The sequence below is a fragment of the Apodemus sylvaticus genome, chromosome 5, assembly GCF_947179515.1.
Source record: "Apodemus sylvaticus chromosome 5, mApoSyl1.1, whole genome shotgun sequence".
Classification (NCBI taxonomy): Eukaryota; Metazoa; Chordata; class Mammalia; order Rodentia; family Muridae; genus Apodemus; species Apodemus sylvaticus.
The window spans coordinates 122557360-122580794 of NC_067476.1; the positions used below are offsets into that span (position 1 = coordinate 122557360).

Consider the following 23435-nt stretch of genomic DNA (forward strand, 5'->3'; position numbering starts at 1 on the left):
CTCTGGCTGTCCTGGAACTCCACAAACTTAGAGCTTCACCTGCCTGACTCCATGTGCTGAGATTAAAGGCATGCACCACCATTGATCAACTTTTCTTTCTTTCTTTCTTCCTTTCTTTCTTTCTTTCTTTCTTTCTTTCTTTCTTTCTTTCTTTCTTTCTTTCTTTCTTTCTTCCTTCCTTCCTTCCTTCCTTCCTTCTTTCTTTCTTCCTTCTTTCTTCCTTTCTTTCTAATACATTCTTTGACAACCAGTAAGGGATTCCATTCTCCTAAGAGAGGTTAATTTCCTGCTGCTCCCAACAATCACTAGTTGTCAGTAGTTCTTTGTCTAGGGATGGGATATCATGAAATTCCCCTCCTTCCATATTAACAGGCCCTTATATTCTTAGCATCACAATTAAAATACTTCCCGTCATGTTCCTTGCCATCTTATGAGTTAAAAGAAAACAGAATGCTGTGTGTCAAAATAGACACAGAAGAAACTTAAGACAGTTTTTTTTTTTCAAGTAAATGAACAAAGAAAAGCGGTTCCCTTTGAAAGAATCGTCAGCCAAGTCTCAGGTAACTCTGTCTGGCACATCTTTTGAAGGATTCAAAGGCACTCTGGGAATGATCACATTGACCTCATTCGTAACAATGCCTGCTCAAATGAGTAAGATAGGTGAGACTACTGCATTAGGTTAGTCTTCTCTACAAAGATGTACTCAGAATAAAGTTGCCCAAAGCTCCCAGAGATTCATCATTTCGAGACCTGCCACACAAGCTTTGAGAAAGAGGAGCCTGGCTCCAAGCCTTCTTCGGCCTACTGCAACTGTGACTGGAGCCTTTCAAGGCTTTGTTACAGGGCAAGTTTAGGGAGCGGTTGGCCAGATCCGTTCCTTGATGAATGTCTTTACTTTAATCTGCAATGCAAAGCCATACGCTTCAAAGAGAGGGGAGCTACAGAAATAAGGTCAGTGTTTCTTTGATGCCAAGGTTCAAAGATGAAATAGCAGCCCCAGCGAAATGACAATGTTTATGCACAAACAGCCACCTTCACTCTGCAACCAGGCTGCTGGTGGAGTTAATGCACACAGGCTGAGGGTCTGCAGGCCGGGTGTGCGTTCCATATGCACCAAGGCCCGTTTAATCTCCTAGCCTGTCACTCTGGAGTACACTGAGCCCAATGTGGAGATTTGATTTCTCCATCCTAACGGTTGTTGGGTGGTCTCCCAGCTAAACCAATGTTGTAAGCTCCTTAAGGGCAAGAAATGTGTCTTGAATTAATCCTGTGTTCCTCTGAGTGTCAAACTCAGTGCTCAGCTTAATAAATACGTCATGACTCAACTTCCATCTTGCCAGCCTTCTGGATTTCAGGTCATGTTTATGCTATCTAAGATGGTGGGGGATCTTTATCTCAGGAGACTGGGAGCCAGAATCCAGTCCACCCCAGTGTAGCACCTGAAGGGATCTTTCAGTAGAGGGGGGAACACTTTAGGAGAGGTCTAGAAAGATTACAGTTCTGTCACTGTCAAGCAACCAGCATGAGGGATAGAGCCCCAAACCACGCCAACAGCTTCCCTACAGAAAACAATGTCATCTGTTGCCTTGTTTGATTTAATTCTTTAATGGACATTTTTTTCCAGTCAGTCTCTTTCAATTTCCAATCTCTACCATTCATCCGTAAACCCTCTTTCCCCAACTGTGAACAGTCTTCCACTTCTCAAAGAAGTAAAATGGCGATTGAATTGTACAAATAATCAAGAGACATCACCTGCAGCCAGATCCCATGTTGCCCAGAGTCTGGTGTGCTTCCTCTCAGTTCAGTTCCTCCATTGAAAGTCTCGATAGGGGAAGGACTAGGTGATAGGGTGTAGAGAATGAATATCACATGGTACTGATACAGAGTAAGAACGTAACAAAGCTGCTATGATTTTTTTTAACTTACCTGTTCTTTTCCCTTCCTTCTCCAAATATTTTCAGTAATTTTTGCCCACCTTTGAATTCTCCCTTGTTCTAAAAATTAATGACTACTGTTCCTGCAACACTTGCTTAAAAGTATCCCTATAATCTGGTCACCTCTCAAACTCTACCTCTCAGGACAGCTGGAATACCTTTCAAAATATTCTGCCCATTTCTGTCTTGGCTTTCTATGTTTTGTCCTCTGAACAAATCATGTTCTTTAGCAATTATTCTGATTGCACAAATTTACAGGGTACAGTATAACTATTTAACACAGGTGCACAGTGCAGGTGATGGACAAATCTGGGCTGTGAGTATTTCCATTTCTTTTTATGTTTTGAATACTATATAATGATTGTGTATTTATGGGACACAGGGTAACATTTCAGTACATGTGGACAATATAATCAGAAAATTGAGGTAGTTATCATTTCTAACTCTTAAACACATTTTTTTTTTGCATTTGAAATTCTGTTTTCTAGTTACTCATAAATAATGGAGCATTGCAGATTGCATTCCCGTGGTTCTTTAGAACACTAAAATGTATTCAGTCTATGACTGGGTATCTGCTGTCTGTCCTCTCTTAATCCCTTCTTCCTTAACCCTTCCCAGCTTCTAGTAAATCTATTCTGTGTTCTTACTGGCATTGTAAAATAGCATCTATCTTAGAGAAACCCTAACTAGTCAAAAGGAGAAAATGTAAGTCATACTATGCCATTCCCACATCATCAGTCACTCCATATGCGCTCCAGTGGCCCACAGGCTCTCCAGACTTCTCTTTCACATTTCTCAGGCTCTTCCCCTTGATCTCCTGAGTCCTGGAATTCAGGAGCACTCAAGCCAACTTCCACAGAAAGGCCTTTGCACTTTCTGGATCCTCTAGAATAGCTTTTCTATATCTACGCCGTTTGCCACCCCTCTCTGCTCAGAGTTGGTTCTCTGGAGAATCTGTCCCATCCCATGGGCCTCAGCCTTCATCTCTCCCCTTCCCTTCACTTCAGTTTTCATTCTATTCAAAGTATTCTTTCTTTTCTCTCATTGGAGTGCAAACTCCAAGAGAAGTGACTCTTTTCATTAAGCATGCCAAGAACAGCACCCCGAGACCATGGTTCGCGGTTCCTCAGCAAGGATTTATTGAGCAACAGCGATATTCTCCCTCGCCCTTTTGTCTGAATAAATAAACGCCTCTGATCTCCTTTGCATCACTGTGCCAGCGAGTCCTCTTTTTGAAAAGCACTGATCCCTTTCCGCAGCATGGTCTTGCTGGTAGCCTTCCAAAACAAACATCCCTTCCCTCTTCTTCCTTTACATCCACTGTTTGCCGCTGCAGTGCGCTACCCAGCCTGCTTGTTCCGATGTCTTCAGGCTTGTCTTGACTCCTCCCATCCCTTCTGGGGATTTTGCTCTCTTGCTGCCCTCCTGGTCTTCATGCTGCCCAGCTGGCCTTGGCCTCTTGACATTCTTCTCCCTTTAGTAACAACCTTCAGGTACTATTGTCCGGTTTGTCCTTGTGTTTTTATCTTTTCCCCCATCCCCTTTTCTGCAGGGCCTCTTCCTCTGGCTGTGCTTGTCAGAAGCTTAGCCTCTGCTTTCTGTACAATTAATTCCCTAACACAAGTGTCTTCTCGTGGTTCCTTCCTTTTATATAACAATGTGATACCACATAAGACTCACCGAGAAGAATGGTTAAGATAGTTTGCTGATGCCAAAATAATTCTGCATGGATGCTTGTTGTGTTTATCAAAAGCCAGAGTGCTGCTGACAGTACTGGTTTCTGGGGACACCTTTTGAGAGTCATCATTGTATAATGAACTCATCCTAGTCATTCTCTCCTTCCTAGCCAACACTATTGACTTATGGATTTCTTACAGATGGAAACCATCATTTTCACATCATTGGCTATCAGCACATACCCGATACATAATAAACTAGAGAGACATGCATTCAAATTGAATTCCAAGGCAAAATGTCTAGTTCCAATTGTGCCATGATATAGATGCTGATAAAATAGCTATTGGGACATTTTGGGAACCGTCAAGAGAATTGAGTTCTGAATGCTTCGTATAAGTCATCTAAGTAACTGAACTTGAACACTAAGGTCAACCTTTTTCCTTATAATTCTTATCTATGCCCGGATCTTCTTTTGCTCATAACATTTGTATGTTTATTGTTATGCCTTCAGTGTAGGACATCAGTGTCCATCTGTCTTCCATCATTACTTCATGTTTCAAGAAGATGGGAGAGCAGGGTGGGAGGAGGTGGAGGACTGCATACATAGTATGCTACAGTGGTTCTCAAAGGGTGGTCCCTAGACAAGCATCTCAACATCACCTGGGGCATGTTAGAACTGTGCTAGACATTTTCATTTGGAGTCAGAAACTCTAGGGGCGGGGTCAACAAACAGTCTAAGCATCCCTCCAGGGTCTTGGGAAGCAGCCTCATTTGAAAACCACATTTCCATATAAAAGGAAAGAAACAGGTAAGGGTATTTTGTGGAGGAAAAAAGAACAGAGAAAAAAAGAACAGAGGACTGCTTTCTGGCAAATGTAGACAGAGCTAGACAACCTTGCAGAAAGGAGGCCCGAGGACTGGAAAATGAGCGAACCAGAAAAAGAAAAGTATGAAATATGTTTTGATTCACTCTCTTAAGCCACTATTTAAAGCCAAGCATGAACTGGGTTCACTCAATTACCACAAGTACTTGTCCATCATCCCTGGTATGGGTGACCACTTGGCAATACTAATAGCGAAGTGCTTTTGCCTGTAGAACTGTGTGTTCTTCATAACAAGCCTTCCTGTAAACCTGTGCTTTCATAAAACCTCTTCAGATCTATAAAGTCATAAGCGCTAATGGCTACAACCCTAGTTATATCCTCCTCTTTGATCATCGCTGTCTGACTGAGACATTATTTCTTTAGTAATTCGTCCTCCTTGGGATACAAAAGATGGTGTCCATAAAAGCCACTTTAATTCTTGTCTGTGTAGGTCTGGGGTACCATTGGTAAAGGGGAGATATCATTTAGATCCCCAAAGCTACATTTAAAAAGATTGCTATGGTAGTGCAGCCTGATGATTCTACTCACGAAGAAGCAAAGACAGGCAGATGTCCAGACTACCAAGGCCAGTGAGAGACTTGTCTGAACAAAAAAGAAAAAGGTGAATGGAACTTGAGGAGTAACAGCCAAGAATGTTCTCTGGCCTCTACATGAACATGTGCACATAGACCTAAAAATGATTCTTCATTATGCACACATAATGATGAATATGTGTGATTCCAGCATTCTGGATACTGAGGCAAGAGAATCTTCATTGTGAGACTAGCCTGGGTTGTAATAGTAACTTTGATGGCAGCCTGGGGAACTTAGTGAGACCCTCTCTCACTAAAGCCATAAGAGGCAAGACAGACAAGAGGGCTCAACAATTAAGAGCAATTGCTGCTCTTGCACAGACATTCTGGATTTTAAGTTCCCAGCACTCACATCAGGCAGCCCACAACCACTTGTAATTTCCAAGAAATCCAGTTCCCTCTTCTGATCTCCACAGGCGCCTGCACACAAATGATGCTTATACATATATCCAAGCATATACATGTACACATAAAAATAATAATCTTTAAAACAACAATAATAATAACAGTTGGCTAAATATTACTATTATCACGTACATTTTTCCATCAGTGTGCCTACAGTAGGACTAGTCATTTTGGTTAGTAAGGAGATCTACAGTGACAATCTGGTACATTATTTACTTAGTAACTTATGGTCATATGTTTCATAGTCATCACTTGAAAGAGTGGATTTTCCTACCATTACATAGGATTGGCTTAGTTTTACATTATGATTATCACAGTCCTTTAACTACTGATGTTGCTGAAGTGACTATCCCATTTTTGACATCATGGTATTGAACTGATATGGGCACTATTTTAAGAAAAGATGATATGCTCAATCTAATATGACATGAAAATGTAGAATTCTAACATTTTTGTCATAGTTACAGATTTAAATCCCAATGGAAGAACATCTGTAGATCCCATCAGGCACTTAAGTAGCCTCTCTGATAGCGTTTAGTCTTTAGAGCTGAGATTTGAAGATCCATACCTTTGCATATTATAGAATTTTGTGACTTCAGTTCTTTCTGGAAACAGGAGTGTTACATGATTCTAGTAATAATTAGCAAATATGATTTGGATGTCTTGATTGACTAGCTGGTTCCTAATGTGATAAAAATTGCTATAGAGAATCCACATTTATGATCTCATCAACGATCTCCAAGCTGTGACTTCAGTGTCAAGCTGCTAAGATAACCTCAAAATCAGTTGCCTAGAAAGAATATGTTGACAGCTAAGATACCAGTAATGTCTATTGACAGGAAAATAGTGGAAATTCACTCCAAAATATACATGCAGAACTCCAATTCTTAATGTATGCTATTTTATTTTATGAGGTTATATCTGCATCATTCTCAATCAAATTTCCTGTCCTTAAGGGACAAACTTATGAAAGGTAGAACTTACTGTTGTCTTCAAAGTCTTGTGTTAGCTGAATGACTTCATTCAGGGCTACTCTCAGGTATTTTTACATCCCAAGACATGTTCAATGTTTTAGCTTCACCTCAATAGCTTTATTCCTCCCCGTAACCTACCAAATCCTTCTCTGTCACTTCAGTGCCTGACTGTCTTTCTAAGCCCTGGTTCCTGTTCCTAGACAAAAAAAGGTAATAATAATAATCTCCACTTCATCCAGTTTTCAGTAGTTTTGTTTTATTTTGTTTTGTTTTGTTGTTATTTATTCCAGTTACTTTAGTCAGACACATTTCTAATGAAGCTCTTCAAATCAGTAGTGATCAGGTTTTAAATCATGTCTTGAGGCATCAAACTTTCGAATGACTACACACTAAATGCTGGCTTTGGGACAAATCAGATTCCCCTCAAGTTTTGTACCCTGCACACCCTCTGAGAGCATTTGTACTGTCCTTCCCTTAAATGTTGTCTATCTAGCTACTTTGGCTCAAGTGTTAGAATTAGAATCACTCACTGGGTGGGTTCATGCATGAGCCCAAATCTAGATTCACTGTTCTGTCCTCTTGATAAATGAATGCTTTTACATTGTGTCCACTGGGATTTGTCTAGACATAGAAGTGAAGTAGGTAGACTGAGTAATTCCAGCCAGCACTACCCAAATAGCAGAGGCCAAAACAGAACTGTGCCTTTAATTATCCAAGCAGGCTAACTAAATCCCTCACTTAAGGCTTCCAATGGAGACACCATCCAAAATTCAAAGGTACATTTGACGTTTTAATACATAGTAATCAACAGGAATTGTGCCCCATCTAACCCTGTCTGTCCAAGAGACTACATTTCTGAAGTAAAGGTGAGTAGGCTGACTCTAGTATCTGATGGGATCTTTTGCTCCCTCCTTCCTGCTCTTCCTCTATCATAATGAGCATTTGCACTTTAATGTCTTTTTCTGTGGTGTTACTCACTGCACTGTAATGAGAAGTTGAGAAACTAAAATTCCACAAGAAAATGTGGGTTTTCTTTTATACTACACAGCTAATAAAAGGTAGCCAGGCATTAGGATTCTGGATTCTTGGTAGCTTTTTATAGTAATCACTCATTACAGATTTTTGGATTGGTGACAGTATCTTAGTTGAGAGAATAGACAACTCCTAACATATCCCAACATATTATTCATTTAGCACAATAGTAATTTCCTTCTTCCTTGAGTTAAAAGGTGGAGACAGGATTGCAAGTTCAGCGCCAGCCTGGGCAACATAACAAGACTCTGTCTCTAAACTAAAAGTAAAAAGAAACCTGAGGATGCAGAGATGTACCTTTCCCCAGTGTCTAACACCCTCAGCTCAACCTGTAGTACAGTCAGGGGGTTAGGAATGAAGACTCTTTCAAAAAGGACTCCCGAACTTGCCAACAGGGCAAGGAACTTGGACTGTGCATGACACTTTCATGGGCTGTGACTGGAGAGGTATGTTACCTTTCTCCTCCAAAATCCACTGGGTATAACCCAATCACATGATTCTGCCCAACCACAGAGAAGCCTAGAAGGGAAAAGGAAACCATCTACTCAGGAGAATAAAACTCACTTTGGGTTAAAAGGTTACCAGTCTTCACCATCCTCAGACTTCCTGAGGTTCTTTTCCATCCTGCATGTTTTAGGCAGTTACCCAGTCTTTCTCCAATGGCTGATTAGATAAACTCTTGAATTGGATATAATGTGAGTAGGTAAGAACAAAGGGGAAATGGCACCCAAAGGACTAGAAGGATCTCTTTCTTTCATGTAAGCTCTCAGGACTGCTAGTCCTGCTTCACTTCTCTTTTCTTTTTCACAGAACTGTGCTCTACCATAGTGCATAGTGGTAGTGTTACCATTGTGTTGTAACTCTGAAGCACCACATACTTCATGGTGTTGGGAAATGGACCCTGAGGATAATACTGCACTAGAAAAAGAAATTAAAATTGACACAAAATTAGAAAAAGTCTTGAATTTATACAGAAACAGAGAAAAAAGTCTTTTATGGAAAAAAATGTTAAGGGCAATAAAGAAGCAGAAAATGGTACCACTATCAGAAATTTACAAATTATAATTTAAGAATATGACCACTTGGGTTAATTGTCTGAACTTGGATGGGTTTAGTTTTTAGTCAGTTCCTACTCGCCCACTTAGTTCTCCTTGAATTCTTTTGAGACTGAGGGAAGCTAATATCTAAGGAGGGATGGAGCCTCAAGTGTTCACTTTGTGGTCATAGCCAACCTTGGCTTACTTAGTGACCAAACACAGAAGTCTGAATCCTGAACCCAGAGACTGAGTTCGTAAAAACACACCCTGAGCAGCTTCACACTAAGCATTTCACTGTCTTAGAAAAGAACCATTTGTTACGTACTATTGTTACACGGTAAAGTAGGCAAGTTCCTGCCAAATAGTTCATTCTGAGACTTCTGAAAAAATTTCTAAAGCTTAAATGTCTGGGTCTCATTCAATTGCTAAGAGATGTGTTAAATAAAATGCCAAAGTCTTCCATGTAACCTCATTATTTTTGAAACTCATTTTTAAGGTACCTTTTAAAGAGAAGACAAAGAAAAGAGATAAAAATAAGTTACTGATATTTAGAATATACTTAACCTAAAAACAAACAAACAAACAACCACCACCACCATGTTTCATCTCTGAATCTCTTTGTCTAGATTATTCCATTCGCTCTGATCATTTGGAAGGTTATCATGAGACAGGCAACTGGGGCATTGACCCTGCTCCCAACCCAACATGGACTTGGAGAAAGTGGCACAAGTCCTTTCCAGCTGTGACCTTCGACCTTTGCTCTGATCTCTGCAACAGGACACACATATTTTTACACTTGAGTTTGATAGGTTTAAAGACAACAGTGTCCAAGTGCGAAGATTTAGGGCATTGAGACTGAGAAAGAAGGGAGCAGGGTGGGTGACAGCCATTAGCTCTCCAGAGGAATTCTGTCTCTTCCCAGCTGTTTGTGTTTTTCATGAGATGCAGTACAAACTTCTTTCATCGGATGTTGCTTTGCTCCAGTGCTAGCTGTTTGCTAGCTTCGAAGCATGCTTCTTCGGTGCTATCACCAAACTTATCTTGCCTGTGTTTCTTTGGAAGCTTATTTTTCATTCAAAACTCTGTCCCTTCTATTCAGAAAAGACAGTAAGAAGGCAAAAGGGACTGTGGTTCATGGGGTAAATGATCTATCTTTAAACATGCAGTTTAAAAAGTCTTCTCACTTTGCTCATTGTCTTTTGCTGCAAAGAGCTCAGAGAATAGGAAACTGACCCTCCTGCTGGGTTTTTTTTCTTCCGTTTTTCTTTTTCTTCCCTTCCAGTCAAACTCAGCAACGTGTTTGTTCTATTCCTCTGAGATCCCTAAGAGGCATTGACAGAATTCCATGCAAAGTGCACTGTCTGAGGGTCCTGGCATTGAAGGCCCTTGGCATTGTTGAGGGAGGAATTAGCTGCTGCTTCCTAAATATATTTGCCACTTGGTTACCAGCTGGAGACAGAGAAAGAAGCTGAGAAGGAAGCAGAGGGCACGGAGAGCTGGGTTTTCTAAACGGTTTCAGGCCACTGGCATCTCGGCAAGAGCTAATGCAAACCAGATGTCAGGTGCTACGCTCCACTGGCTTTCAACTGAGGGCCTGCCTCCGTCCATGATTAATCACCTGTGCTGGTGGGTAGAGAAGTTCTACCTGGTCTTTTTGTGTGAGCAGACCTAAGGTCGGGGTCAGCAATCAAGGTGGCAGGCATGTGCCTCCCTGCCTTATTGCTGCTCATATAGGCATAGGACAACTTGAGTTTGTCCAATGAACACAAAATTAGCCAACACACTGAACTCTTGGATAGGAGGGGGATATTTGCCTGACTACACAGAAATGCCTGGCAAACTTTTCCAGGACCTTGTGCCTCCTCATTTGCTTCATCTTAGGGGTTAACTAATGATAGAATTTTTATGTCAGTCTAGTGAAATCAGCCCTGGCTTGGGAGTCCTTACAAAGATTCCCTAGCAAAGCTTAAAGGGAAGTGTTTGTTTTTTGATACAGGGGCCAAGATCCTGGGCCTCCTTCCTCTCAGCCATTCAAAGCCCTGCTGAAGCGTCTTCCTCCTCTTAAGCTCTCAGAGGAAAGACGCTAGAGATGGGGGAGTTGTGATGTAACACACATAGAATCCCATACTGTTTCCGTACAACTAGAGAAGCAAAGGAAGTAACTCCATCTGTCTCATCTTCTACAGTGAAAAAGAGCTGGTATTCCACACAAGCCTTTGTTTCTCTCATCGTGGGCTCATTTACAACTGTGCAATGAAATTTGCTCAGCCTCACTCTGGATTGGAGAATTTCATAGAGGAAACCAGCTACCTCACCAGCCACAGCTGGGGAGGATTAAGCAGGTGGATTCATGCCTAACGAAGCCCAGCATGTGTGAGTTTGAGCTATAGGGAAAGTATTAGCTTTCTGTTTCTGCATAACAAATTGCCCTAAGTGCCTGCTTAAAACAATGCCCCGTTTATTATCAGTCACCTTGGTGAGCATCTGAGCAGAGCCTCCCCAGGAGGCTGAAGGAAGATGGCCCCATCTACTCTTTCCAACAACTCCGGCTCCTCTCCCATAACCAAACTCATTTCTTTGGGGATGCATTTGGACTGAGGTGCCATTTTCTTGTTGGCTGGATGCCAGAGGCATTCTCTACATACGGGGTCACTCATTCTTTAGCAGGTAACTCCTTCATCCTCAAAAGACAGTAGATATCCTCTTTCCTCAAATCTCTTTCCTCTAAAAGGCCTTCATCTAAGGGGGTCACTGCACCAAGGTGTCACTGCTTGTTCATATCTCTAGAACTTTAAGGAGTGTGTGATGTGGTGTGTGTGTGTGTGTGTCTGTCTGTCTGTCTGTCTGTGCTTGCATACACATGTGTGAGGTGACTTCAAGGGTTACTTACATTCCCAGCAAGGATCTGCTTCAAACTGAATACTTAGAGTGAAAATTACTCCAGGGAACAATAAATTCTGAGAGACATGAAAATAATGAAAACAAGTCTCTGGCACGCCCCTCCCCAAATTCTAGAAGGACTAAAGGACCACCTGATAGACTGTAGTGACATTGGCCTTGAGGATAGCCTTTGGGAGCAAATCCAACTCAAGCAGCTAGGTTTTAACTCTAACTAATGGATTTTACTATTTTTGAACTGTGGAATTTTTTAAATTCCACTGTATAAAACGCATATTTTTGTTTAATTTTACAACATTGAATTTCTTCTGTGTCCGTTGATCCACTAAGTGATTAATATTTAATCTTCATACTATAAAGAAATTACAGAATAGCCAGCATTATTCCCACTTTCGCAGGTGAAGAAGGGAAGATGCAGAGTGAGGAAATGAGGAAATGCACACCCGTGGGAGTGGAGTCACTTTTGAACCCTGGAACTTGGGTTCACAGCCGTTGGGCACTTGACCCCTGGTGCTGGTGTTAAACGGGGAAAGGATCAGGACTGGGCTCCATCAGTACCCTACTTCTGAGCGAATACTGAAAACCAAAGTTTTAAAAACAAGGTAGCTGGTTGTCCCTCTCTATAGGGCTTGCTGGTGGCCTCTGTGATTTCTCTGATTTCTAGGAGTCCTTTCAAGGGGATCCTATCAACTCAGCTGCTCAGTCCTGGACCTTTCTTTTGACACATCCTTTGCCTCTGTGTCCCAACTTCATACAGGCTGTCATTCTGGCTGTCTAACTTATATTGTCTCCAGTTCATATCCTAACCATACAAGATTCCTCTTCCTCATTCACCCAGCGTCCACCCCAAACAGGTTATTTTCTACTTGTGATACTGCTATCTCTCCAATTACCAATTCCCCAAATCAGACTTGGTGGCATTTGAATATTACATCGGTCTGGCTCATTTGTCCCTTCCATGAATGTCATTCAAGCACTATTGAGCAATGGAGCATAGAAGCAAACTTCTATGTACAAGTCATGACCTTACTACTTCTAAATCTCTTCTCCAAACTCCCAGAGCATTACTTTCTTAGGGCACGTTATGTTTTACATTCTATTATGATAATATTAATCTTCTAGTTTGAAGGACCCTGGAAAATAGTGGTATGTAAGTTACTCTTCTATAGCCATAATGAAACAGGATGACCAAGGCAAATTATAAAATAAAACATTTAATTTGGAGCTCATGGTTGAAGAATCTATGACATGACAGCAAGCAAGCAAGATGCTGGATCAGTAACTGAGAGCTTGCATCCTCATGCATAAATCTGAGACAGAAAGAGCTAACTGAAACTTCAAAGCCTGCCCCCAGTGACCCCCAGTATCCCCACTAATAGGGACACATCTCCTAGTTCACCAACTAGGGAACCAAGCATTCAAATATACAAGTCATAGGGACCATTCTTATTCAAATGACCACAAGTAGGAATACTTAGCTCTCAATCCTCTATAGAATTCAGCTGTCATCTGTATTTGGAAAGCCATACATTAAAAAATCCAGGGAGTGTGTCAGGTGGAGGGGCATATACGTGGAGGCAGGGGGAGAGAGGAGGGGTTAGGGGTTTTGGGGGAGGGGGAAATTGGGAAAGGTTTTACCATGGCAATGTAAATGAAGATGATATTCAATTAAATAAAAAAAAAATCCTGAGTTATCATCCTCCTACAGCCTGGGCAGTACATAGATCAGTGATTACCATCATCCCCATCCCCCAGACTGGTGAACCAACCCACAACAGGTGTTAGTTTTTAATCTTCAAAAAGGGGGGATCACATAGAACCTCCCAACAGATATAGTCTGGTCCTAGAAACTCTTTTGATTGTTCTCTGTTGTCTTCGGTCACAATTTATTTTATTGTTATTATTATCTTTATCATCATTATTATTATTATTGAATCAACAACCTCAATGTAATGTATCACTTTGAACCATGGTTCTTAACTAGAGGTAGACATCACAGTTGCCCCATGAGCTCTTTTAAAATGTCAACCCCAGACCTTCTCAAATATAATCTCTGAAGTGGAAGGTTGATATGTCTGCTAGTTCCTTGTATAAAATAATGGCTTTCATTATGTTCACACATTATGCTTGTCTTCATTCCCATCACCTTCTCTTCTCCCTCTTCCTGATGCTCTCTGTCTTCCCTCAAAATACTGCCTTCTTCATACTTTCATATGAACACACATATATACATACAAATATGTATATATTTATGAATATATATATATATAGAGAGAGAGAGATGAGGAGAAATTGATTCTGCATATAAGAAAATGTGTCTTATTTTCCTATTACCCTTAATTTTTAAAATTCCAAAAACCTTTGATGTGTTAAAAAGCACTAATTCATAAGGTCTCTAGGAAGTCCATCCCTTCTTTAATGTATTAAATTCTACTATTAGAGATTTGCTAAGATACTACTCTCCACTTAAATGCAAATTAACCATTCAATTAATAATTTTCATGAGATGGTATCACGGTGGTACACATGTCAAATGGCATGCGTTACTCTGTGCATGCTGTTTTCTATCTGCCTCTTGATTAGATCATTTCTCTTCAAAGAGTTCCAGAATTCCATCATCCATTCCTGCTTCCATGGCCTGCCCCGCTTCTGTATGTCGTAAGAGCTTTCTTGTGTCAAATGCGTGTATCCTTATGTCGTGGGGCTCACACACAGCCAATGAGCTAATTCTGGAGAATCTTATAAAGCAGATCCAGTTTCCACATTATCTTGGAAATACTTTCATAATCCTCAAACCTCAGTTTCCACATCTGTAAAGGATTCCAAAACATCATTCTCTGGCTCCTCCTTAATGTGCAGATGGCCTTTCTCCTCTTGAGGGTGAGTTAAAGTCCTGTCAGTGTGTTTGAGTAGCTTTGTAGTATTAGCTCTTCTTCAGAGCCCTTGAAATCAGGCCATGAAGATAGCTGCCCCTACCTCAAGCCCAATCTGCCCCTCTGTGAACATTCCCCAGGGCCAGGACTGCACAGGCTAAAGAGCCCCTGGCACATGTGTATGTAGCTATAAAACATGCCGTAACCTTGGAATCCTGACTTCAAAAGGGAGAGCTCCACTGCCTTATAAAAATGTGTGCTTCTCTAAGCAAACCACTCCAAACGCCGTTGTCTCCACCCCTCTGGAAAGCCTGTCACTGCTAATGCGGTTCTTACGGCTCTCCACCCCACCCGTAGCCTCTTCATCTTCCCTGAGATCTCTCTGCCCCTGAGTGTCTTGGAAACAAAATGTCCTGTCTGGTGTCCAGTGCTTAAAAATAACAGACACTGGGTTCCTGCTGCCACATGGAAACTTTACTGCCAGGGCTGCTCAGCACCCCACACTCTGGGTCATGCCAGGGAAGCAGTCAGGGGAACGCCAGACCTAAGAAAGGGTTTGTACTACTGTAGGCATTCTCTAATGTCAGTTTGATTTTCCACGGGCTAATTTTTCTGAAATACCAACTGCTTAAATGGTGAGAAATGTTTTACAGAAAGATACTTTCCATTTATGGAGACAAGGACCTCATTTTTCAAGTAATACTGCCCAAGTCGGAATGTTAGATTGCCCAAGTCAGTGTTCTGACAGTAGTGGTGTGCTAAATAAATTAAGCAAGGGTAAGCTGTGTGTATTCCCACGTGTCCATTTTTAAGCATGAGAAATGCTAAAATAAGTCACCCTTTGGCATCTGGGAATATATATATATGTTCCTCTGCTAGAAACTGACAGGGACACCATGTTGGCCCAGGGGAGCACCAAACCATCTCTTTTTCTTTCTCAGTCATAGAGAGAAATGCCTGCCCACCCACCTGCTCCACCCCTGAGCATGCCAGTGATTTGGTGGGGGGCAAAATTTTTCTCCTTCAAGACAGGTCACTCTAGCAACTTCCACTATCTATCTGCAATTCCTTCTGCTCCTCCCAGAGACTGAGTTGTCCTAAACATATTTCTGGAAACACCACAAACCATTGTTTTTATTAGGGGACTGTGAAGCTTTGTAGTGAGAGGCTTTGTGTTTTATTTGTTTTCCTTCCTCTGCCCCAGCTGTTTTTGTTTTAACAGCATCGGAGGGAAGGGTAAAGTATGCCTGGCCTCTGTTAACCTAGCTCGTCCCTCAGACGGGTAGGGCTGGACATCTGAATGGTGAGAATGGCAACACATAGCTTCTTTTGCAGACACAGATTTATCCTTAACCCCACCTACCTTCTGAAAGAGGTGAGGCAGATGAGGGGGATGATCTCAGGTTGGTCACTTTGGAGCAGATAACTCCCAGGAAAGCAGGCTATCCACACAAAAGGAAATCAGGACTTAATAGCTACCTAGATATGATATCAAGGGAGAGGCTGCTGACAACTCTCCATTTATTTTCAAATCCAACTTAAGGGTCAAAAAGTAGCCAGGTACCTACCATAGTATGCACAGCCTTATGGGTGAACTGGCAATAGCGCCAGTTTCTGAAAATACCAAATCTCCATTTGAAATTGAAAATCAAAAGGCATGTCCAGTGCCATCCCCAGAGTCCACAACTCAATAGATCTTGGATGCAGTTTTGGCACGTCATTGATTCTACAACGTCTCCAGATGATGCCAAGGTGACACTGAGGCTGCTGAAAACTAGAGAAACTGAGAATTAACTCCCAAGCATGTCCTGGGTGCCAGTTGCAGTATCAGTCAAGTCTCTTGCTTTAACAGTCTTCATTTCTCTGCATCTTCCTCAGATATTATCTTCACCTTGCAGATAACAGTGAGGTTGAGGGGTTTTTTAAGGGGGGGGGACTAAAGTTTTCCAGGTCCAACTGGATGGTAATTCACTTACCTCTGAAGCCTATTCCTGTCCCTGACAATACTCAGCCCCAATTTAACAAAATAAACACATAAATTCTCTAGAAGCCTGCGTTAGAATCATCTCATTCATTTCTTTAGCTGACTTCTCTGTCTTGTATGGAATCTGCAGCAGAAGAGGCTGAACCTCTGTAATTAGCAGCTTTATGCCTTTCAGACAGGATCTGGCTACAGTGCCCAGTCTGCAGAATGCCTGGGTGCTGTCTCGACAGCAACCATTCCTGTGCACAAGGACCCTGCCAAATATTTCTTCTACTTTTACCAAGCTCTCTTCAAGTGCAGATCTCAAAGCACACCATAATTAGTACAATCACCCACATCCTGTCTAGATGAGCAGTGTTTTATATGTACAAATTCCCCCTTTGCCCCCAGGCCCTTCGGGAGAATGCAAATGTTTTCAACTTTAAAGAGTGAGGAATCAAGTAATTGAAAGGAGCTGTATCTTGGCCAATACCAAAGACCTCAAAGGCATTTATAGTTGACCTGTATGAGAAAGCATGGTGACTACAAAGTGTGTCAATGGTGGCTTATCAGCCATAACTGTGCTGATAAGTGATTCAAAGACAGGAACGACAGAACAAGAATGACCCTTCCAGGTCCTCCAAATCAGATAAACTCAGAACCAAAATTCTGACTGGTTTTATTAAGATCGCAAAGCTTCTAGAAGTAGTGAAGTGGTGACACTTGCTTGTGATCCAGTTACTTGAGTTAATTGAGGAAGAGAAGACAGACAGGGCCAATTAAGTAGCTGGGCTGTCCAATGATAGATGAGTCACTGTAGGCAAAGATAATGCCACTGGGAAAGGCAATTTACATCATCTGTGTACTTCCCGACCAGGAAATCCTCCGAGTCTTTGAGGGGGGATATTTAGGAACCATCAGGCCCAGCCTGATGAAGTCATCTGGTCGTCATGTAGCTAACAATCAACAAAAGTGCTGAGCACACAAGAAGATGAGCCATATGGAATACATTTGGTTGGCTGGGATGTGTGTCCCTGCCTTCTTTTCAATCACCTTCATATCACATCTTACCACATCCCTCTTCTAGTCCATTGGTCCATTCTCTCCACTCTATGCGCTTATCCCCTTAGGTATGGAGTTTCAAAGTATAGGTGAATTTTTAAGGCAAACAGCACCCCTACTAATTTCTAGTGTTATATTTCAGAAAGGACACTTCCATGTACACATACAAGTTCCCAAGGGACATTTCAGCATATTATAAAACAATTCTTTTTTAAATGGCTTAAGAAGTCCTGTCTACTCAGTATAATTTATACAGGTGGCCCTGCATGTTTTCAAATTCCACACAATTGACAAATCTAGAACTGGAGAGCAGAGAAATCAGGTTATTATTATTATTGCTGTTGTTGTTGTTGTTGCTTTTGGACCTTAAAGGATGAGTGAATGTAGGGGGGAGAATATATACATGAAAGTAAACCATTCCTGCAACTTCCTGTTTCTATCAATGCAAAGGCCATTCCTGAATCTCAGAGTGAAGGTTGTTATCAGTGATTGCCACTGATCAAAAAAAAATCCCGGGAATTCTCTCTCTCTCTCTCTCTCTCTCTCTCTCTCTCTCTCTCTCTCTCTCTCTCTCTCTCTCTCTCCCTCCCTCCCTCCCTCCCTCCCTCTCTTTCTCTCTTCCTCTCCTCTCCTCTCCTCCCCTCCCCTCCCTTTTAGGTTTACTCTCATAAAATAATTAAATGTTGCATTCTTCCATCCATCTACATGCATCCCCCCCTCTTTTTTGTCAGGCAGTCTTCCCTTTCTCTGGTTCTTCACAACCCACTCAGCTCTCTGCCACCCTCCTATGGTACCCATCCTTGCACCCTTGCATTGCTTTCCCTAACTGGCTGTTCTTCTCTGGTGTTTTTCTACCTAATTGCTTATTCACACTTTAGATCTAAGCCTGATCATCCTTGGAGCCTGGCTACCTTGTCCTTGCTCTAATCTCCCTAGTGTGAACTATGCTGACACCACATAACTTTTCATTATGGTGTTCATTAGAGTATTGGATGTATCTATATCATCTATACCTATCTATATCCACATCCATATCCATATCTATATCATCTAATCGGACTGTTCACTTTCACACCTACCTTCCCACAGATCATAATCCTTTCTGCTTATACAACCTCTCCTCTCATTGCTACCAGTGAACTTTGTTTTCCATAGCTTGCCCTCGCTTTCCTTAATCAGTGACTCATTCTATCTCACAGATTCTGCTATAATTTTTTCTCCCCTTTCCTCTAATTTTGTTCTATCAACTGTTAGGTTTTTTTTTAATTTTTCATATCTAAACTCTACTAGCAAGAAGATATGGTTGACCTAATTAGTATCTATCATCTCTTTGTAATGACAGACAACATCATGATTCCCTGACCAATATCCAAATGAACTCTCCTTAAGTCAAGGGAATCTCTACCCCTATCTGTGGCCAGGATAAGGAGCTAAAATGCAAGAGATATTTTGGTTTTGTTTGTTTTTTGATTTTTCCTATCATAATCTGATTACCAAGAATTAAATACTTGGGAAAGAATCTTCCTTGAAAACTGGAGTTAGATAAGGAGCAATTTCAGAAAAGAATCTTGGACAAATGAGGCATTTAACATCCCACTTCTTCATGTTCTACCCAACAAAATCTCCATTCCTCTGCATGTACAGTTGGCACAATTAGGCAACTAATGTTAGGTCCCCTTAGAACTAATGATGAAAGAAAATTTCTGAAATTTGTGACCTAATGTATTTGGGGAATGACTGATCTTATCATTCAACACACCATAAGACTAGAAAAACAATGACTTCAGGAGGACAATCTACAAGTTCACTTTACTCCTTGTGTCTGTACCGTCAGGCCCCACAGCCAAAATGGAAGGGCTTTGAAAGGTCTCCCATTTATCAGGCTTTGGACCCTTAATCCTCAATGTCTGACCAACCCTTTACAACATGAGTTCTTCACCTTCTCCACTGCAAAATATGGGCATAATTATGATCATTTATTATTGTAGAGATTAGAATTTTATCACATACTAGAAAAGGTAGCCACCATCTATTATTCACTATGTAGTCAGAACACTAGTGTAGAGGTTAATAAGCCAAATTCTAGAACCCAATTTCTTGGGCTAAATTCTAGCTTGAATAGCTACATACTTTATAAATTTAAGTAAGTACTTGCTTTCCTTTATGTATTATATAAGATTACAGTACCTACCTTGATATTGCCATAATAAAGTAGTAATAGATGTTACTATTTAGTACCTGCCTATAACTGTGATGATTTTATATATATATATATGGATTATAATCATTGTTACTGCTACTGTCTTCAATATTTCTTTCTTTCTGTGTCGCTGTCTCTTTGTCTGTCTGTCTGTCTGTCTCTCTCTCTCTCTTTCTCTCTCTCACTCGCTCTCTGTGTGTTTGTGAGTGTGCACTTGGACATGCAGGTGCATGCTCACATATGTGTGTGCGCCTGCACATGCAGGTGTGTGTGTGTGTGTGTGTGTGTGTGTGTATTGGTAGATCAGAAGTCAACTCTCAGGAGTTATTTCTTTCCTGTCACCTTGTGGGATCCAGGGATCAAACTAAGGTCATCAGACTTGTGCCTATAACCACTGATCCATCTCACCAGTGCTCTATTCATATTATTTATTGAGACTGTTGTATTCTGCCTGATCAAAGTAGTAGTCATCTGTCACTAGAAACATTTGCTCACAGGTGACAGAAAAGAGCACTACTGGTTCATGTAACAGAAAGTCCAAATGATGTCCTAGCTTACCCGTGGCTATATGCAAGTTTCACTTAAGACCCTCACTCCCTGTGCCTTGGGTATTATCAGAGTCAATAACATTCTTGACAGGTTTCCTAGGTGAGTGGACAAAGATCTAGCTTCCCATTCTTTCCATTCTTCAGTAGATCTGAGACAAAGACTGATATTTCCAAATTTTATTCCATTATTGAACCAACAATCAGAAAGGTAGAGCATTCCAAGTGACCAAGTCAACGTAACAAGCGGAGAAATGTATCAAGCTCACTCAAATATCATCATCTACTTGAGGAAAGATGCTGAATGGAAGATTCCACAGCTCAACCATTTTTCAAGGACTAAGATGACCACAATTAACATGTTTGCTGAAGTTTACACTTTTGTCCTCTGGAGAATTACAAACACCCACAAGTGATATTCAAAATGTTGAATAACATCTAGTGCATGACCTCAGTCTAATTTAAATGAACACCTAACCAATAAGAATAGAAGTCAGCTAGAGACAGCCACAACTACAGTAACCCATTCCTGTAGAATAGCATCCCTTTGCCAAAGGCTAACACTGAGTTAACTTCTAGGGTACTTAAATATTGAATCCCATTCATTCTCATTAAGTAAACATTGGCTAACTCTGTCTTGTTTGTTCACCTATATACACTAAAGAAAGGACTGATGTAAACAGATTTCTTCAGAACTTTTTCTTCTCTTTATGAGACTGACACCCTACCTACTGCTCTAACGAGGTACCTTTCTTCTCTTTAATTCCCTTTGTAATCTTAGGTATGTGTCCACAGGACTGAGACACTTTGGACAGAGGATTTTTTTTAACTTAACTAAGGCATCGGTATATTTGACATGGACACACACATTTTGCCTGTCCTGTTTCAGACCAAGGTTGTCTTTACTTTCTGCCTGAGAAAAGCAGAAGTCCTCCCCTTTGTCCTCTCTCTAACACTACCAAATGCTTATGAAACAAGCCTGGTGTCAGCTGGCCCCGTCCTTACTCGGTGGCACGTTACTTCTTTAAGTTGAGGGTAGATGAATTTCCCTTTGATTAGAGACTTAGTCTATGAATTTAAAAGGCTGGTTCAATTTGGATAAAGAGTGTTACCAACAACTGATTGTGTGGGTGTGTGTATACATACATTTCATATTACACTCCCTTCTCCTGAGCTAATGATTAAAACACTTGACATAGAGTCTATACACAAGAGATACTTGCTCACACTAGCCCTACAGCACTTAACACACCCCATATTGTCTCCTAGGTACAATGCAGTACTTGTGTCCAATCACCCTGCTTCCAACTCCTCTTAGCTGATAAGCAAGCCCTCAGGTGGGAAAATGTTTGCCAGGTTGATCTAACCTTTACTTCCCTCTTCCTGATGGAGATTGAAGGGTTTCAAGCCTGTGTCCTTTCAGGTATGCAGAGAATCCAGAAACTTCGAGAAAACATAAAATACTTCCGACGGCGACTGATAGAGATGGGATTCATCATCTATGGAGATGACTTCTCTCCTGTGGTCCCTGTGCTCCTCTACATGCCTGCTAAAGTGTCGTGAGTATCCATCAACCCTCAGAATGACACCAGGGCACAGTGTGTCATGACAGAGATGGGATGTTTGATACCATGAGGTTTTCCTGTGTATGAACTAGATGATGTGCTTGGCGGGCTGCTTGAGTTCTGACCTCAGATACACGGCTTCTCAGAAGCTGTCTGCCAGCATCTTTAGGAGTTTTTCCATGTACCTTCCAGAAAAGGAGACTGGTGCTAAGGCCCATCTCTCTACACCATTCTCATGCTCTGGAAATTTGGGGAAATGGTTTATCTGAATTGTAAAATAGATGGTCTTGAACCTCCTTCGGACCAAGACTGTCCCTTCAATACATAACCACAGTACTGGAACTTTCTGTTTAACCCACCATCCATCTACCTGAACAGATTTTTAGAAATATACATACATGCACACACACACACACACACACATATATATATATATACACACACACACACACACACACACACACACACACACACACACACACACACACATATATATATATATATATATATATATATATATATATATATATATATATACATATAAATCATTAAGATAATTTGGCCCTAGCCTGTTGAGAACTCATCCTGAGAAGTGAATCATAAATTCTCAAAAGGCTCATTCTTCAAAATACATCCTCATGTGACTTTTGCCACAAAAATATCAAGCACTTGAAACACACACATGAGTGTGTTATTTAGTAGGCTACAGCATCAGCATCTGTCACAAATTTGTGACATAAACATTGTATACAATGCGACAGTACAATCATCTGTAGTGTTTAGTACAGTATAATTGTAGTCATAAAATGTGTAAATCAGGCTGGCTGTTAAGATAGCTCAACAGATAAAGACACTTGCTGCCAAACCTGACGACCCGAGTTCAATTCCTGAAATGCACATGGTGGAAGGAGAAAAACAACTCTAAAAAGATGTCCTTTGACCTACATACATGTGCTGTGACACACATGCCTGCATACATACACACAAAATAAATAACTAGGTATAAAAAATTTCAAGCACACACATAAGGAATAAATTACATTAAGCCTGAGGTACAAGGTTTCTATTTCCGATACATTGTCATTGCCACTTGGGAGATTTTGGTATACAAGTTGTTATAATGTCATATCCACTGCAGTGCTAATGCTTATTATTATTACTATTATCATCATCATCATCATCATCATCACTGCCATCATTATTATGGTTTATAATTGGTTACTTCTAGCCTATGGCAACTCTGATTCACTTTGAAGGTTACATATCCAGAGACTCATTCCATAAAATGTAATCATCTATAGTCTCTGAAGTAGTCTAAGTTTTAAATTCAGAAATGTTCCCGGGAGGCCCCAGATTATCCTAATAAACAAACAGTTATAGATTTTTTTCAACATTCTTTGACAAAACTCACTTCCTTTGATACAAAGGGACCTGTGCAGACAGTGAAATGGTCTTCTGGGAGCCCCAAAACCTAGCCTGAGATCATGGGTCAGATGGTTTGTATCTAGCAATAAAGCACTTGACTTGTTTCTCAGACAATTCTGTGCTCTCATCCTGTGCAGTGCTGTGGGCAGCCTTCCATAGGGTGATCAAGAAAGCAAAAAGAACAGCCCCTGTTTTCAAACTTTCTCAGCTAGAAAGTTTTGCTTCCTTGTAGCCTTCTAAGTAGAAATCAAAGGGGGAAATCTTGCCTAGCCCAAGCCAGCAGGGCAGAAGGATTGTATATTCAGTAGCTTTTGCACTCTCCACTGTTTTATTTGAAAACATGAATTCTGCACAAGGCAACCAAAAAGCAAATAGCTAAATAGCAAGGT

General features: G+C 41.0%; 1 protein-coding gene across 1 annotated transcript in view; it reads left to right on the forward strand.

Annotated features, from left to right (window-relative positions):
• Window positions 1-23435, forward strand: part of Sptlc3 (serine palmitoyltransferase long chain base subunit 3) — a 134665-nt gene that overhangs the window by 105669 nt on the left and 5561 nt on the right. Inside the window, exon 10 of the mRNA XM_052181500.1 lies at window positions 21480-21615. Within this exon, the coding sequence (XP_052037460.1) occupies window positions 21480-21615 (136 nt within the window). The remainder of the gene's footprint in view (window positions 1-21479; window positions 21616-23435) is intronic.